The sequence below is a fragment of the Coturnix japonica genome, chromosome 6 (assembly GCF_001577835.2).
Source record: "Coturnix japonica isolate 7356 chromosome 6, Coturnix japonica 2.1, whole genome shotgun sequence".
In the NCBI taxonomy this organism is placed as follows: domain Eukaryota; kingdom Metazoa; phylum Chordata; class Aves; order Galliformes; family Phasianidae; genus Coturnix; species Coturnix japonica.
In genome coordinates, this window is record NC_029521.1 from 13,733,540 (window position 1) to 13,749,027 (window position 15,488).

Below are 15,488 nucleotides of genomic sequence, written 5' to 3' on the forward strand. Positions count from 1 at the left end.
CCAGGTATGAGGGCAGAGGTGCAGTAAATGGGAGTTTCTGGGGAGCTGTGTTTGTCATACAGTGTACGATCCATCAGCCTTTAGGCGAGCAGTCAGGTAAAAGAATTGTGCCTATGAGCTTTCTCTGTTTAGAAAGTAATCTGTCCTTGTTTGCTGCTGTTTCTGAAAGGTGGGGTCTGGAGCTGTCTCTAATTCTTGCATTGTTGAAGAGGAACAAAAGGTATCCTCCCTCTCAGAAAACTGTAAGTTGTTGCACTTTGTTTTCCACTTCCAGGGTTTTAAGTGGGAGGAAGGTTCTGTGTGTCCTTAGTGTTAGTCTGTGCTCAGTGGGGAAGGGGAAATGCTTGGCAATAGCTCTGCCAGCCCACGGATGCAAGCAGCAAAGCAAAGAGCTGCGGCTGCTGCAGTGCTGCTGCCTGCAGGGAGAAGGGCTGGGAGCTGGTGGGGGCTGGGGAGGTGTTCTGGCTGTTCTGAGAAATGTGAGTGCATTTCAGCAAATCGGAAAAGCAGGCCTAAAAGTACAGAACGTGTTGGAGGATGGTTTTTTGGCGTCTCCTGTTCAGGCCTTTTGCTGCCGAGGCTCTTGCTGCCACCTGGTGAGCTGAGCTGGGAAGACAGCCCAGGTCGCGTTGTCTGCTTACATATAGTTCCATGGCAAACATAATGCTGAATGCTTAATAGAAGTGAAATACTCGAGGGATTTGTGCACGGTGCTTGTGTTTGAGGGGTAAGGAAAATAGAGCTTTGTTGTTTGTGTGAGGGGCCTCTATACGATATTCACTAGTTAAAGCATTGCTTGGAAATGTTAGGAAACTCACTGTTGGCTTCTGCTAAATTTATGGCTGGGGACAGATTTTCTGTAAAGACAAATGCACTACTCAAAGCTGGTTTTCTATTTTCCTTAATCCCATGAAACCATCGCCACAGTCATTTGTATTGAGTGTGTCGCTGTCACTTTCAGTTTGGATTAACACACGTTCTGCAGCGTTAGCATTTACTGACAGCAAATTACTGAACAATGAAAGAACAATATAACCCACTTTTTTTTACAAGGCGGTACTTCAAAATTAGGTTTGAAATAGTTTCTCCTTTCTCTGCTGCCTTAAGCACAATGCTAACTACCCGCTGATCATAACTAATGTAAGGACATAAATAGAGGAGGCACAGTCATCTTCTGCCAAGGTGCTTAAACTGTGCAGTGTGACTTAAACTGAGCACTTACTGCTTTTTCAGTGTTAGTAGGGGAAGACAGAAAAGAGTTTTTACCAGAGAACCTGCCTGGGGCTTTAAAAAACGCTTTCCATCATTGCTTGGGGCTTTTTGTCGTGTGCAGTTGGCTCGGTAGTTCAGTTGAGTGATTTCAGGAAAGCAATTATGCAGGATTTTGTAAGAGGGGAGGTGGTTTTGTCTGGGTCAAAAGAATAAACGACCCCAAGGCTCAGGGCTAGTAGACAAGATATATCTTTTATTATACAATAAAGAACAATACGTGCTGCAAATTAAGGCGAGTGTAAGTGCAAAAAGCTTACTGAATCACCAAGAAGGCCTATTTGATTATATATTATTCTTCTACACACAAGAGTAGTCAGTATCTGCATAAAGCATGGTACATGTCCTTCAGTTTGTTTTAAAAAAGAAAACAAACAGCCAGGTAACTGTCTTCTATTGACCCACAATTGCCAGGAGCAAACGCCTGTAATCACCGCTTGTATCACTTGCTATCATTGTAGCCAAAGTCTTCTGGTACATTTCTGTGAACTTCTGTTTAATTTGCACCAGGTCAATCTGTGCAAAGGAGAAAAAAGAAAATGTAAGACTTAAATACAAAGTATGTTTTCAACTCCTAGGCATAACTCTGCATCTCTTTCCTCACATCGAGTACAAGCCACAAGGTTGCAGTGTGCAACTGATCAGTTCTGCACTTCAAACCAGCCAGCTGGTCCTTCTACAGCTGCTCCCAAAGCAGAGGCTGGCACTTGTTCCTTGCTTTGTTAGCATTGTAGTATCCTAACTTCATACAGTTGAAGTTGAAATGCTTTTCTGCTACATGGGCACTCAACCACAGCATGGAAGCGAGACAAGCAATATTGCCATTTAGCTGGAGATACTTAAATTATTATATGAAATCTGTCTTCAAAACGATTTACTTCATTCACCTAAAAGCTTGATTTCTACAGCTGTGAAAGAGGGACTGCATAAAAAGGCAGTTAGGGAGGACAGACCTCATAGGTAGTGGAAAGCTACAGAGGAGAAAGTTTCTCACCTCGCTGCGAGTGACTATGATTCTGATGAGGGTAGAATCATCTGTGCCAGCTCCTTTCATCGCATGATAAAGTCTTTCTGCAAAAAAGGCCGGGCGATCGAAAGCGCATTGCACTGCAATAAGGTACATTCTTAGGATTAGTTCCAGGTCTGTGTACTGATACATTGCGGAATCAGTTCAGGATTTATACTGCGGGCAGCTGCAAGTAGCTGTCAATACAGATTCTGTTATTGTGGATTACAGGAACTGCTTTACAAAGCTGGGATTATTTTGAAGCTGAACAAATAGACAAGCTGTAGTTATTACTAGTTGGTTGTATTCAGTTCTTTTCCTTACACAGCTGGTACCAGCATGTGAGCACTTTTACTGGTGTTCCACTGCTAAACTCTCAGTAACAAAAGTACAAAAGTAAATAGTTCTCATTCACAAATAGCTGCAGAATGTTACATTTTTCACTGTTTCTGTTTCCTTTATGTGATCCTCAGGGGTCATTTTTTTTCCTGTAGAACTTTGGTAGATTATAATCTGGGAAGATCTTGTTCAGTACAATAGCTTTTAATCAGCTGTGGCTGCGGAAATGCCGTCAGTTTGGTAAGCAGTGGTAGAGCTGGTGTGCAGAGTACTGGGATCACTACAGTAACTCATACTGATCCTATCAGTAAGTCACAATAAATTTGAAATGCTTTTCTGTAGGTCAGCAGGATTAGTGAAATCAGAACGAGTCTTCTCTTTTGGTGAGTTTTCCTTAGAAATGCTGAGCTTTTTGGGGGTAGGTGGTGGCAGAGGATTGGAAAGTGCCCTGTGCCTAAAAGCAGGTTTGTGCTGGGTCTGAGATCATGTGTGGGGTGGTTCAGCTGTCTCTGCCACAGCTCTGTTAGTGGCACTGGCTTCATTTTGCAGGGCTCTGAAACACAGAACCACCAATGCTAAGCAGCGTCCCTTGTTTCTGTGTAGTCACATGACTTTCTAGACAAGTAGTTTCTACTGTAACCTTTGCTGGTTTCAAGCTGACTTTGCCAAGCTAGATGTCTGTTTCCTCCAAGTGCAAAGTGAATAATTTGAATAACTGAAGTAACTTTTGTAGTATCAGAGTGTCAGATTGTGTATTCGTTTGCCAAATGGCCAGTGCTGAATTGGATTCTTCTTCAATTACATTCAGAAAACTAACTCTCAAGGGATAAGGGGAAGGAAGAAGGTTTCACTTACAAATAGCCTTCAGGCCACGTTCCACGTTCCCAGAAAATTCTCGATCAATGCTGCTTGCTAAATCACGATTAGCAATCTAAAATAAAAGGTTAACATGTGGATCACAAAACGCAGCAACATTTGGAACCTTAATTCATTTGAAGTCAGTGAAGAATTCCTACCCTGGAGTACGCCTCAGCTGTTGCTCTCAACTGGGGGAAACTTCTGCTTGCCAGAACCATATTAAAACAAGATTCATCCGTCCCAAGTTTCCCTTCACCTGCTTGGTAAAGACGCTGAGCATCTTCCTGAGCTTTTTGATAATCCACAGTTTGATTCTCATCCCGATTACCCTAAAAGCAAAGATAGCAGAAGTCAAATGAAGCTGCACAGAGAAGTTGTGCTTTCACTGCTTGCAGTACAGGCCCCAAGCATGTATCTCCAAAGCATGAAGTAGGAAGAGTGATAGCAGTTAGAAATACGTAACATTGCTTAAAAGCTACTCTTTGGATTAATATTTCTTTGAAAAAATACAGCTGTGGCCCAAAACTTTGTCAGTAGGGCATGGGTTAAACTGTAGATACATGCTGTGTATATATATGTGTGCATGTATATATGTATTTTTCCGCATATAGCTTCACCTGTAGATCTCACAGTTGTAGTCTTTTCCAGGAACTGCACTCAATTCTCTATCTTGCTTAATAATGAAAGCTTTCTCTTGATTTGTTTCTAGGCTTCAAGTTGCAAAGAACCTTCCTAAACGAACTAATGAATTATCTTTCTGAATATGCACACCTGAAATATCTCAGGTCTTCTATTATATTTAGAATTGCTAATTTCAACTACGAATGCCTCCAGAAAACACTTGTAGTTGTAATATGTCAAGTAGGGCTTATGTGACATCTTATGTGCTTTGGGGTTTGTATTCTTGTTGCATGGATGGATGCTGCTAAATGTATTGGCTGAGAAGGCTAAATACACACTCATAAATACTATTGTGCGTCTGTAGTGGTGAATATAATATTTACGTGATGTGGTTGTCAGTTGTTGTACTGGATTTATCGAAATAAAAATCAGCATGAGCTTCAAGCTTTGCTTTCTTGTGGATTTTGATTTTGTAACCCAAACACCTGGTGAATGGCTGAACTCATAAAGGTAGAAGCAAACAAGATAGAGAAGAGCCATAGAAATTCAAGGCAGGTGTATCAGAAGGATGTGAGAAGTTGCACATACTGTATTTCTTCCTAAATGTGGGTAACAGCAAGATAGTGTTCTTCAGCTCAAAAAGAGCCCCAGTAAATGAGTTAAGCAGCCTTCAGTGTCCACAGGAGTTCAGTGGTAGCACACATGTAATGCTGATTGTCTGAAGGGAGGGCTATGATGTGACTTGGAAGGTGATGTTTTGTTTGTCTGGGGGGACTCTCACAGATATTTTATATGCTATAAAGGTTATCCTAACAAAATTGCCCAAATAATGTTATGCAAAAAGAGAAAAGCACCTGGCTTTAACAGCAGCGGGGAGCACTGCTTGCAGCATGTGCTGTTTGATTGCATCTGCTCAAGGTATTTACACAAATCTTCTGTGGGGAATACAAAGTACTCAAGTCGCTCAGTCTGTCATGTAGATAAGAAGGGACTCCTCCTTGAGGAGGTCTGAGGTGTTTTGTTAGAGAGGAAATTAGTCTGGGGCTGATTTCTGTCTCTGGCTAAGCAGGCACAGGCAATTCATTTATGGAACATGGATGGATGTATGCAAGGAATGCACATGCATGTCTTAAAAGTAAAAATGAAGTCTCACTTGACACATAGATACAAGTAACCGTTCGAAGTGTCCTGAAGTGTCTGCTCTGATGTCTTGTTCGATGTCCCTTCCAAATTCTGATTTATAGCAGTTCACTATTTCTCGTATTTCCTGGTTTGTCCTTGTGCAAAGGATCTCTATCAGCACTCTCTCCTGCGTGCCTGCTCCCTGTAGGCAAAGCAAAAGAAGGCATGAATACAAAGCACTACCAACTTCGTTTTGTTCAATTGTAAAAAATAAGCAGACAGCTGTTATTTTAAAAGATAATACAATTGCTATTGTAAGAACAGTATTGTAAGAACAGTATTCTAGTGGTGTGAAAGCACCAAGTTCACAGAATGCTTAAAATGGAATAAAGATTTCTGAAACGCTCGGTTCTGCACTGGCTTAAAATAATAACCTGAAACTGTATGTCTACTATGGCTGCATCAGCCATAGGTAACAATGTAGGTTTAAGGAAATGAAGAAATTCTTTGGTAACCTCATTCTGGGGACATACTGGAGGAAGGGAGAGCCTTCTGATAGCCATTAAAATCAGAGATATGCACGTAAATGCTGTTTTGATCACTGTGAAGGTGTGTTTCTTATTCCAAAGGTGTCTGGCTTCTTTGCATGGGAGACCAGCAGGAACTTTTCATAGCTGCTTCCCTCTCCTCAGGATAGAAATTAACTGGGGGTTCTGAGTACAGGCACATCTGCTGGCATGACCCATCTCTGTTTGATCAAGGATTATGTAGGGGTAGATCTGTGTGAACCTTCTAAGTAGTACTGGAATTTAATTTCCTTTTTTTAATGGTTGTGTGGTTATTACCCCCACTAAAGCTAGATCTTCATTTGTGCTCCATGTTCTTTAGAGATCTGTATTCCTATCTAAGTGACTTGTTTCCAGTAGTCAGCCACCCGCTAGCTGCTGCAACTCAAACAAGCAAGGCATTCAGGTAAGTTGGACACACCAGTTTACTTGAGTTAGAAGGTTAAACCATCTGGCTCACCTAACCCCTAATGCGGACTTAACACACAAAGAAATACTTGTGTCCCCTGACCTTAAGAAAATACTCTTTCCTTGTTGTCCTGTCAAAAGGAGGTAATCTAAAACTATCACTTAGTAGCAGTGGATTGTTTCCTGCAGGGAGAGGTATGTGACTTCAGGGTAAACAGTGCTTATTGGTTAGAAGAACTCCGGCTCTTGTTAGGTTCCAGCAAAAAGAACGACCAAGAGAGGGGCAGAGAATAAAACTCCATCCTGCAGCTTTCATCCCCTGCTGGACAGCTGCTGCAAACTGGCCAATCCTGCAGTACCAGCACATGCAGCAGTAAAGAATTCTAATCTCAGCCATCCCCAAACTTGCTTTCCACCACAGGATTTTTCAGCAGTGCAGAGATCAGGTATTTTGTTTTCTTCTTTTAGGTGGTTTTAGACTATTTTGTTCACAGGAGAACCATACCTTCATTGCGTGATGTAAACTCCAGGCATCATAGTAGGTTCTAGGCATGAAGAGTGCTAGAATCAGTTCTTCCACGTTTCCACTTAATTCAGACTTCAGGTCTTTAATTAAATCCTGTCCAATCAGAAACACAGAAAGGACATTATTATATAATGTGGTAGCTAGAAATCACTTTGACACATTGTTCAAGTGGCACAAATTTACCCCCACCCCCAAATTAGAGCAGCTGATGGTCTTTTCTGCTTTTGTTTGCTACAGTACATTACACTGTTATCCATAACTTGAGAATCCACCAAAAGCATGGCCATCATTCCCTTCTTTGAGAATACTGGCAAAACAGATAACAATACACATCTGTAGCTGTAGTGAATGGAGTGCTCATTAAGGAAGGAGTGCAGAGTGTTCAGTTTCTCCCTGCACCAAGTATTTCCAACCCTCCAGCTCCTGTTGCTTGCAGAATTACGCATCATATCTTAGATACAAACCAACAAGTTCAGCCTGATGGGGAAAGAGCCAATTTTTTTAGGAGAGGTTCTAGTTGGATATTATAACAAATTTCTTCTCATAAGGAGTGGCTGTGCGTGGGAATGGACTGCCCAGGGAGGTGGTGGAGCCACTGTTCCTGGAGGTGTTCAGGAGATGTGGGGATGTGATTAGTGGGCACAGTGGTGATGGGCCGACGGTTGGACTCAATGATCTTTAAGGTCTTTTCCAACCTTTAATTGATTCTGCAGTTCTTTCAGAGCAGTGCTACTAAGCAGATTAAAAGGTAAGATTTCACCACAGCAAAAAGCACAGAAAAGAAATGATTTGAAAGCAAGCGTCTGCAGGACAGGCTCCTTTGGAAAAGAACCTTCCATTATGGATCATAAAGGAGGCAAGAGGAGTAAACACGTGTCTGCAGTTTTCAGGTGAGCACAGTTACAGCAGTAATGGCATGGAATTGAGTTACTCCAGTGGGCTGTGCCCTAGTGGTCATCACCAATCCTCTACCAATTTCTCAGTTGGCTTTTTATATGGAAAAAAAAATACAAAAAGATATTTCAGCACTAGAATTTGTGCACAGGAAACTCAGGAGCATCAGACAGTGAAACACTTTAAATCTTAATTATTTTCTAAGTATTATCAACTCAGAAAAGCTATGCTTTGCCAGACTCCCCTCTGCCTTCACTTCTACCAGGTATCAGAACACTTAAATACCAGATGTCTACCTGGTATGCAGTGAAAAATATAACCCAAAGAGGTGCATATAATAAGTGCCCCAAGCCATTCTCCAGGACTAAAATGCTAGTAGGCGGTTACACGTCAGCTGAAATTATGGTTTTTGTTCACTGAACATACCTTGCCGTACATTGTCTTGAAAGCTGCCTTGATTTTTTGCCTTTGATCATTGGAGCGGTTAGATACAACATCAATGATAGCCTTCTCATCAGTCCCTTGGAAACAGAAGGGCAATGTGAGAACTCATAATAATCCATCTAAGGCAGTGCGTTTTATAATCTCACATCTTGGCATGGTTACATAATAAATGCATGAATATCATTTAAGTCTATTTACCAAATTTTCTTTGTAACTTAGAGTCTATTAAATTTCCCAAGTCTCTTATGGTGTGACTTTTGAAAAGCTTATGGAGAAATAAATATATTTATGTTAGACACAAACTGAAGCACCAAATGGCATTAACGCATTAGAAATGTAAGTGCCTGTTGCTTACTTACCAAACCCCTTCATAGCTTTGCGCAGAATTTCTGCATCCCTTCCAGCATCAAAGTTTGGAGCAGCTTGAATTGTGCCCTGAGTGTACTGAACCATTGCTGCAGGCTGAAAACAAAAACCACGTGTAATTAGCTATCCTGTACAACACAAACTGAAATTAAAATCACCATTTAGGAGTGAGCACTTCAGAATGGGGAGTCACTGAATGCTTGGTTCCATTCGTTCCATTAGTGGGCTGTTTTTCTCTGTCATGAAATCAGGGTGACAGTTGTGTTGAGCAGCTCTGGCCTACCACCGCTGCAGTGTCTTTATGCAGGCGAATGTGATGAGCATACAGAGATAGTGACCAATGGTTTTGTTTGGATTGTATTCCGAGCATAGCCAGGAACTCAGCAGTGACTTCACTGCTGCTTTTACAGCAAAGGAAGGTTTGTCAGTGTTAAACCATTTGATGACATAGGAACAATTCATACATTTCCGTATCAAACTTACTAAGAAATGCTGTATTAAAATGCCTGTATGCAAATATACGACAGCTTACATTTTATTACTTTCAATTAATTGTTCAAATTACAGAGTAAAACTGAATCCTATTGAAAGCAATGGAAACAAATCAATTACTTTTCTGTGTGGCTGAGATGGACACTCATTTTTTTTTCCTTTTTTCCCTATGGCACAAAGCCCCTCTGAAATAGTGTGATGGGCAACCTGAGTGCTGCAATGACATTCAGGATTGTATTACCTGAGTAATTAAGATTGGTTATAAAAGAGCACATGGCACATACCGGACCAGGCATCGGTGATGGTGCTTGTCCACCAGGATAACCTACTGAAAATGGATTAAACAACAAGAGAAACAAATTCATTATGTTTCTTCTTATTGTATAAACGCTACCTAACCTGAAAATAAAACCAATTACAGACCTGGCAAGTTACAGGTCTACCACAGCAATAACCTGTTTGCTAAGTAACAATGCCTATAACTGAAGTTCTTGCCATTGAAAACAATGGGAAGAAGCAATCACAGAGCATTCTGGTAGATACGTTCATGAGGCACTTCTAAAAATGCTAAATCTATTGGTGCTGTGAGAGCTGGAAGGATCTCTCCTTATTAAATAGGGCTGTCCCAGACAAAAGCCGAGATGATCCACACAAAGGAGGAATGCACATCCCATGCAGTTTGAAGAAGGATAAGCACCTAACCAATTACATCACAGTCATTAAGCAGTGACAGCCAAACCTTTCGGATGCAGCACACACAGAGGTGATTCTCATCTGATCTTCACTGTTCTTGTCAAGAAAGGTGAGAGGACACATACAGCTTACAGACCTCAACAACTAACAGAAACAAAGGTAAGGCCCTATTTTTTTTTTCCCCCTTTTACTATCTATCTTGGGATCTCTTGGCTTAGCCTTGGATTCTTGAAGTATCATATGTACGGCAGGGAAACATCCACATACCTGGCATTTGTGCTGGTCCACCTCCACCATAGTTTTGGGCAGGAGGCTGGGGATAGCCACTAAAGCCAGGGCCAGTGGGAGGCACACCAAACCCAGGGCCTGTGGGAGTTAGGAGCAGATAACACATTTTAGTGTGCAGTGTTTCATAAGTGGTTTCTGGCGCAACATGAGCCAGGGTATTGAGCTGCACAAGAGATTGTTTCTTTTCTCTCTATCTGTGCAGTGTCTCACAACCCAAAGCCATCAAGACTCTGCTATTAGCATGCAAGTACTTGCTGCTACGTAGCTATCTGGCTGTCTAAACACTGCTGCCTAAACTGATCACTGAACAATCCTTTTCTCTCCTCTCCTCTCCTCTCCTCTCCTCTCCTCTCCTCTCCTCTCCTCTCCTACTTCTCCTACTTCTCCTACTTCTCCTACTTCTCCTACTTCTCCTACTTCTCCTAAGCACAAAGAGTGGTTAAGACAGAAATAACTCCCAAGGGCTGAATCTTACCTGCAGGATAAGATGGCATTCCTCCAGCTGGGGGAGCTCCAGGGAAGCCCCCCGGGGCAGGGAACCCCCCTGGGGCAGGATATCCTCCTGCCTCTGGGTACCCAGTGCTGGGTGGTGCTGCAGGAAAGCTCCCTCCTCCTGCTGGTGGATATCCTCCAGGAGCAGCAGGATAGGTGTACTGCCCAGCAGGCGGATAGACAGACTCCTGTCCTGTGGGCTGAAATACAAGAAAACCCACAAGATGTCTGTACTCTGTTATGAACTGAAAATTCAAGCCACTAAAATCTCCATATATGTCTAATAATGTGATTAGGTTTGACTCTTAGGAGCATCAGCAGCATTCCCTAAGCCTGGACATGGGCCTTCTGGCTGGGTCCTCTGATGCATCTCCCTAGCAGCAAAGTTGAGCTCAAAGGTTTTCCTCAGGTTTGGCTGCCCCAAGATCCCCATCACCGCATCACTGTGCCCAGGGAGATCCCCTTCCCTAGCAGTGCAGTCTAACCTTGTTCAGCCAGACTCAACAAAAAGATTTTAACAGGATTTAGATTCACAAATCCAAAGTTAGGATCCCATAGGCCTGCTGGGATGACTATCAATATTACAGAAAATAATTTCACATTGATTTCTTTAGTGCTATTTCCATGCTAGAAAACCTAGCGTGGCTACTCTGGCATCTACACAGTCTTAAATTCATGCACTGAAGACTTTAAATTCTGGCCTAAAAATTGATCTTAGTATCATTTGATTTAGAAGGGACCTTTAGATGTCATGTAGTCCAACTCCCCTGCAGCAAACAGGGACAATCATGAGGGTTCAGCAGAGCCTTGAGCAGGGAAAAGAAATCCCAAAGTTAAGAAAGTCTGGCTTCTGACATGGTCATGTCCTTAGTCTGACTGACTTTGGTGTTTCAGAGGGAGTCTGGGTAAACTGTGAAGCAAATCAACTGGAGAATGTACTGCATATACGTTGAGCTTTTCACTATTTTATGGGACATAGGCTGAGCTGCATCTTAAGTCTAGTCAAGTACTACATAAATAGATTTCCCACAGTGATGTTATTATCAGTGCACAAAGTTGTACCAAGCTTTGAAAAAAGACACTGCAATATCAACCACAGCTGATATATTCCAGCCTTCCAGTTTCACTGGAGTTTTCAGTCCTTTCAGTCATGAACTGAAGGTGGGATAAAGTACTGTGTGTGAAGGACTGGGGGTCAAAGTCAAGCTACAGTGTCCAGTATCCTCAGAAAAATATTTACTCAGTGTTGTAGGAAAGCTGGGTTCTTGAGCTTGGATTGCAAGGCAGCTTTACTCCTGAAGGAAATGGGCAGGATATGGGCATGCAAGTGGTTTGGTAGACACTGATTCAGACAATACCTCTGACCCTGTACCTAAAGACCCTCGTAGTTATTAATGACTACTGGCACTTAAAAAAAAGCCACATTTGCAGAGATATGTATATGGAAAATGTATATGTATATGGGAAAATGCTTCCTCCTTGAAATTCATTTGAGTCAAATGTAAAGTCACACTCAGAGATGGATATATGGATAAAAACAGCTGCTGTTTACATGCACACAGAGCACGGTAAGAAGGGATATTGATTATAAATACACTAGGGATGCAGTGCAGGTAAAAGCCATACTTACAGGGTAGCCAGGAAAAGCAGGGTAGCCAGAAGGGGGATAACCTGGGTATGACATTCTGGAAAGAAAAACATTCCCTGTCAGGCACTATATACATAAATGTACATACACATGAGTGTGTAGCTGCCACTTGCTGGCTAAGTAACTGTGACATCACTTGAGCAACTTGATAAATACGTTCAGTGTTGCTGAAAGTGCTCACCTGCACCCCATCACTCACAGGAATAGCACCTGAGAGGAGAACAGTACCTGATCTGTCCCACAGAGAAGAACCACCTGATAGAAATGTGTTGTAACTTTCACCTGCTTTTGGCTGTTCTTATGTAACAGATGCCTGCACCAGAACGATTTCAAAGATGGGATAATGGGGTTTAGACTAAAAAGTTCTAACTTCTTGAATAACACAAACCAGAACTGATGCTGTCACAAGGATGACAGCAGGACAGCTCAAGCGTGGGAGGACCAGGGTGGTTCAGCAGCCACACGTCTCTTACTTTGACCTTTGAGTCCCTATGAAGATCCCGCACTTGTCTGACTCCAAAGCGTAAGAAATGACTCAGTCTTTCTTTTCCTGATGGTAATGACGTGGTGCATCCTGCAGAATTAAACTGCGCCCAGTGCTGGTCAGTGCACCGTGAAAAGGATTTGCAAAGATCTAAACTTTAATCCAAAGAGCTTATTTAAGCATAAGAAGATAACACTATAGATGAAGGTTTATATTAGCATAATACAAACATGCACATGTGACATACAAAAAATTGAAGGAAAGGTCATGCAAAAGTTTTGCAAGCAGCTGTTTTCTGAGCCTGCAGGCCTTTCAGCCACTGCTCTGCCAAAAAATGCCTCCGTGAGGCATTCCTGTCTTGCATAACTGAAGAGGGAAAGAGGTGGAGGAGCTGCTGGGTGGGGGCCCCGCGCAGAACCCACCTCCACAGCAGCTCCTCTCAGCCTGGGCGTGTTGTCTCTTGTGCAAGAGCTGTTGGCTGGAAAGGGAGGGGATCTGTTTCATTTGTTTTTAATCCTTTAAAAATAAGTGAAGCCGCTGTTTCAGAATTCACGAGCAGGAAGAGCGATCTGAGCCTCCATACAAACGCTTTATGCTGATGTATTCTTACTGTTATTTCAAAATACTATCAGCCTCGTGCTCAAACAAAACACCAAAATGAGGAAGCATCCAGGCAGGAGTTCAGCTCCCAATGTACCATCCTCCCCCTGCGTTCCTTCATTTGTGCAGATTTCTGTTTCCTGCTAATAACTGTTTCAATCCTTTTGTTTTTAATAGAAGGGCTGGAGGATTAGAAGCAGAAGGCAGCAGGGACTGGGAGTCACTCATTGCATGTTTATGAGGCAGTATCCTTGCTGCACAACTCAAGATATAAAAATAAAAGGTAATACAGTTACTGACCATTCACATTCCTAGGTGTCTGCAGGCAAAACAAATGGATCTGAAAGCTGGCTGCTGTGTTGAACCACTCTGACTTACTGGGGGAAATGGTAAAATTTAGGGCGGGTTTGTTTGAATGAAGGCCAAAGCAACCTTGTAGAGAGCAGTGATCAAGCAGGAGCAACACTTCAGGGGCTTTCTTCATAATACAGGGAGAAGAACTGCGTGAGGTGTACTTGGAAATCATAACCACAAACACTTGAATCATAAACACTGCTAATTGCCATTTGTTTCCCTTAGAAGCAGCAAGTGGCTGATAGCTGTGCAGTATTTACTACTGACAGGGCTGTGTGTTGCCTTTTCATTCTGGCTTTCAACACATTTCTTCCGCCACTTCTGTTACTTAACCATGGACTGCAGCTCCCTTCAGGAAGAAGACAACTGCCAGCGCTTCCTTTGGATTTCAGCTTCACTCTTTCCACTCAGTGGGAAAATACAGTGTCAGCAAAACTGGCCATTACAAACCTCCAAACGATCCCAGCTTTATGCTCCGTGGCATTCAATCAAAGTCACACTGTTAAGCAGCCAGTAACGTGAAGCCTGTGAAACGGGCAGGTGTGCACGGTATCACATCCCCTGCGCTCACACTGCTTTTTGTAAGGCAGCGAGCAGCCGGTGCCTGCAGATCAGCTGTTCCAAGTTTAATTTGTATACAAGTGTGACCCAACAATATTTCATCCGTACTAAAACATACCAGTTTTTTAGACTTATTGATGAGATAATGTAGAATGAAGTCAGTTTTTTTTTTCAGCCCCCATTTCCTGTCAAACAAATTCTGGCACAAAAGCTTTTTAATATCCTGGTTTCCAACGCCTCCTTTGCAAAGGAGGCTGTATTTCTGATCACCCACCCGTGCACACCTGTGACGTACACACACAGTTACAGTGCTTAACTCTTTCCTTACTGGCACCGTTGTGCGTTTCTTTTCTGGGACGTGGGTAACTGCTGCTGTGTTTAGGGCCGTGTAATCACCTGCTCTAGCAAGACCCCAATTGCTGCTGCTTGTAACTCAGAAGAGTGATGGCGTTTCCTTGGTAGGACGCACAGTGGTGAAGGGGTCAGGTAAGGACTTCAGCTTCGGTCCCTGCGACCCGGGCTGCCCCGACAGCAGGGCCCGGGGTCCCTTCACAACACACCGAGCGGACAGCGGCGTGTACCGAAGCAGCTCCGCATCTTCCAGGAGATCCGTGCACTCACAGCAGCAGGGACCTGATGACGGACCGCCCGCACCGAGCTCAGCCTGAGGCCGCGGAGCGGAGCAGATGCCGCTCCATCCCGTGTATCCGACAGCAGGACGGGCTCTGCCCGGTACCGATACCGACCCACCCTCAGCGTCCCGCAGCAGGAGGCGCCGCCATCCCGGTCTTCGCGGTCCCGCAGCGCAGCCCTCCCCTCCCGCGGGGAGCGGCCGGGCCCGGAGCAGGGGATGCGGGCGCTGCTCCGGGCTCATCTCCTTCCCCCGCCCGCCCCCAGGTGCCTCACCTGAGGGAAAAGCGCGGAGCCTCCGGCCTCTCTCCCGCAGCTACACCGCAAAATGGAGGCTGTGGGGCCGGGAGGAACCCGCCCCGCCCCCGGGTCCGCCCCGGCCCGGCCCGGCCCCGCTCCCCGCGGGCAGCACCGCCGCGCCCAAGAGTCGGCCGGGCCGGCGGTCCCGCTAACGTAGCGTCCCTTCACCCGGCCGTCCGGCCTGCCCCGTGTCCCTCAGGGCCGCGGTGTGCACGGAGCTGCCTCGGAACGGCTAGCAGGTACTTTAGGGGACGGCAGTGCCCAGAGCCGCAGCCCCACCGCGGGTACCATCCCATGCGGAGGGCACCGGGCCTCTGAAGTAGAAAGTCCACCCTGCAGTTTCCTTTTGGCACGTGTACAATTAAATTCAACCCAAACACGTGTGGATTTAGGTCAGACCTATTTTCCAGAAGCACATGGAGCTTTAGATGGAGGCCGGTAGCTGGCGGGCGGTGAGCCGTGTCGTCTGGACCACCAGACCAGTGCAATGGCCAAGTGGACCCAGGGCAGCTGCTCTACTCTGTGTG

The 15,488-nt window shown here is 44.2% G+C and overlaps 2 protein-coding genes across 3 annotated transcripts in view; one reads left to right on the forward strand and one right to left on the reverse strand.

Annotated features, from left to right (window-relative positions):
• The window catches only part of PPP3CB (protein phosphatase 3 catalytic subunit beta), a 48,024-nt gene extending 43,487 nt beyond the window's left edge, over positions 1–4,537 (forward strand). Inside the window, exon 14 of the mRNA XM_032445588.1 lies at positions 170–4,537. The gene's annotated coding sequence lies outside the window, so the exon portion shown is untranslated. The remainder of the gene's footprint in view (positions 1–169) is intronic.
• Positions 1,446–15,281, reverse strand: ANXA7 (annexin A7). Of its 2 annotated transcripts, none has more exons than XM_015866518.1 (13): positions 14,938–15,281; positions 12,015–12,069; positions 10,368–10,584; positions 9,872–9,970; positions 9,196–9,236; positions 8,413–8,515; positions 8,036–8,130; positions 6,695–6,808; positions 5,247–5,417; positions 3,631–3,801; positions 3,470–3,545; positions 2,264–2,376; positions 1,446–1,785 (listed from the first exon to the last, which is right to left on the reverse strand). In XM_015866518.1, the coding sequence occupies exons 2-13, from the start codon at positions 12,066–12,068 to the stop codon at positions 1,663–1,665; spliced, it is 1,377 nt and encodes a 458-aa protein (XP_015722004.1). In that variant the 5' UTR covers position 12,069; positions 14,938–15,281; the 3' UTR covers positions 1,446–1,662. The 2 variants fall into 2 exon arrangements, with proteins under 2 accessions (XP_015722004.1, XP_015722003.1); XM_015866517.1 differs by having other exon boundaries at positions 9,196–9,239.
• Between the last annotated feature and the right edge of the window lie 207 nt (positions 15,282–15,488).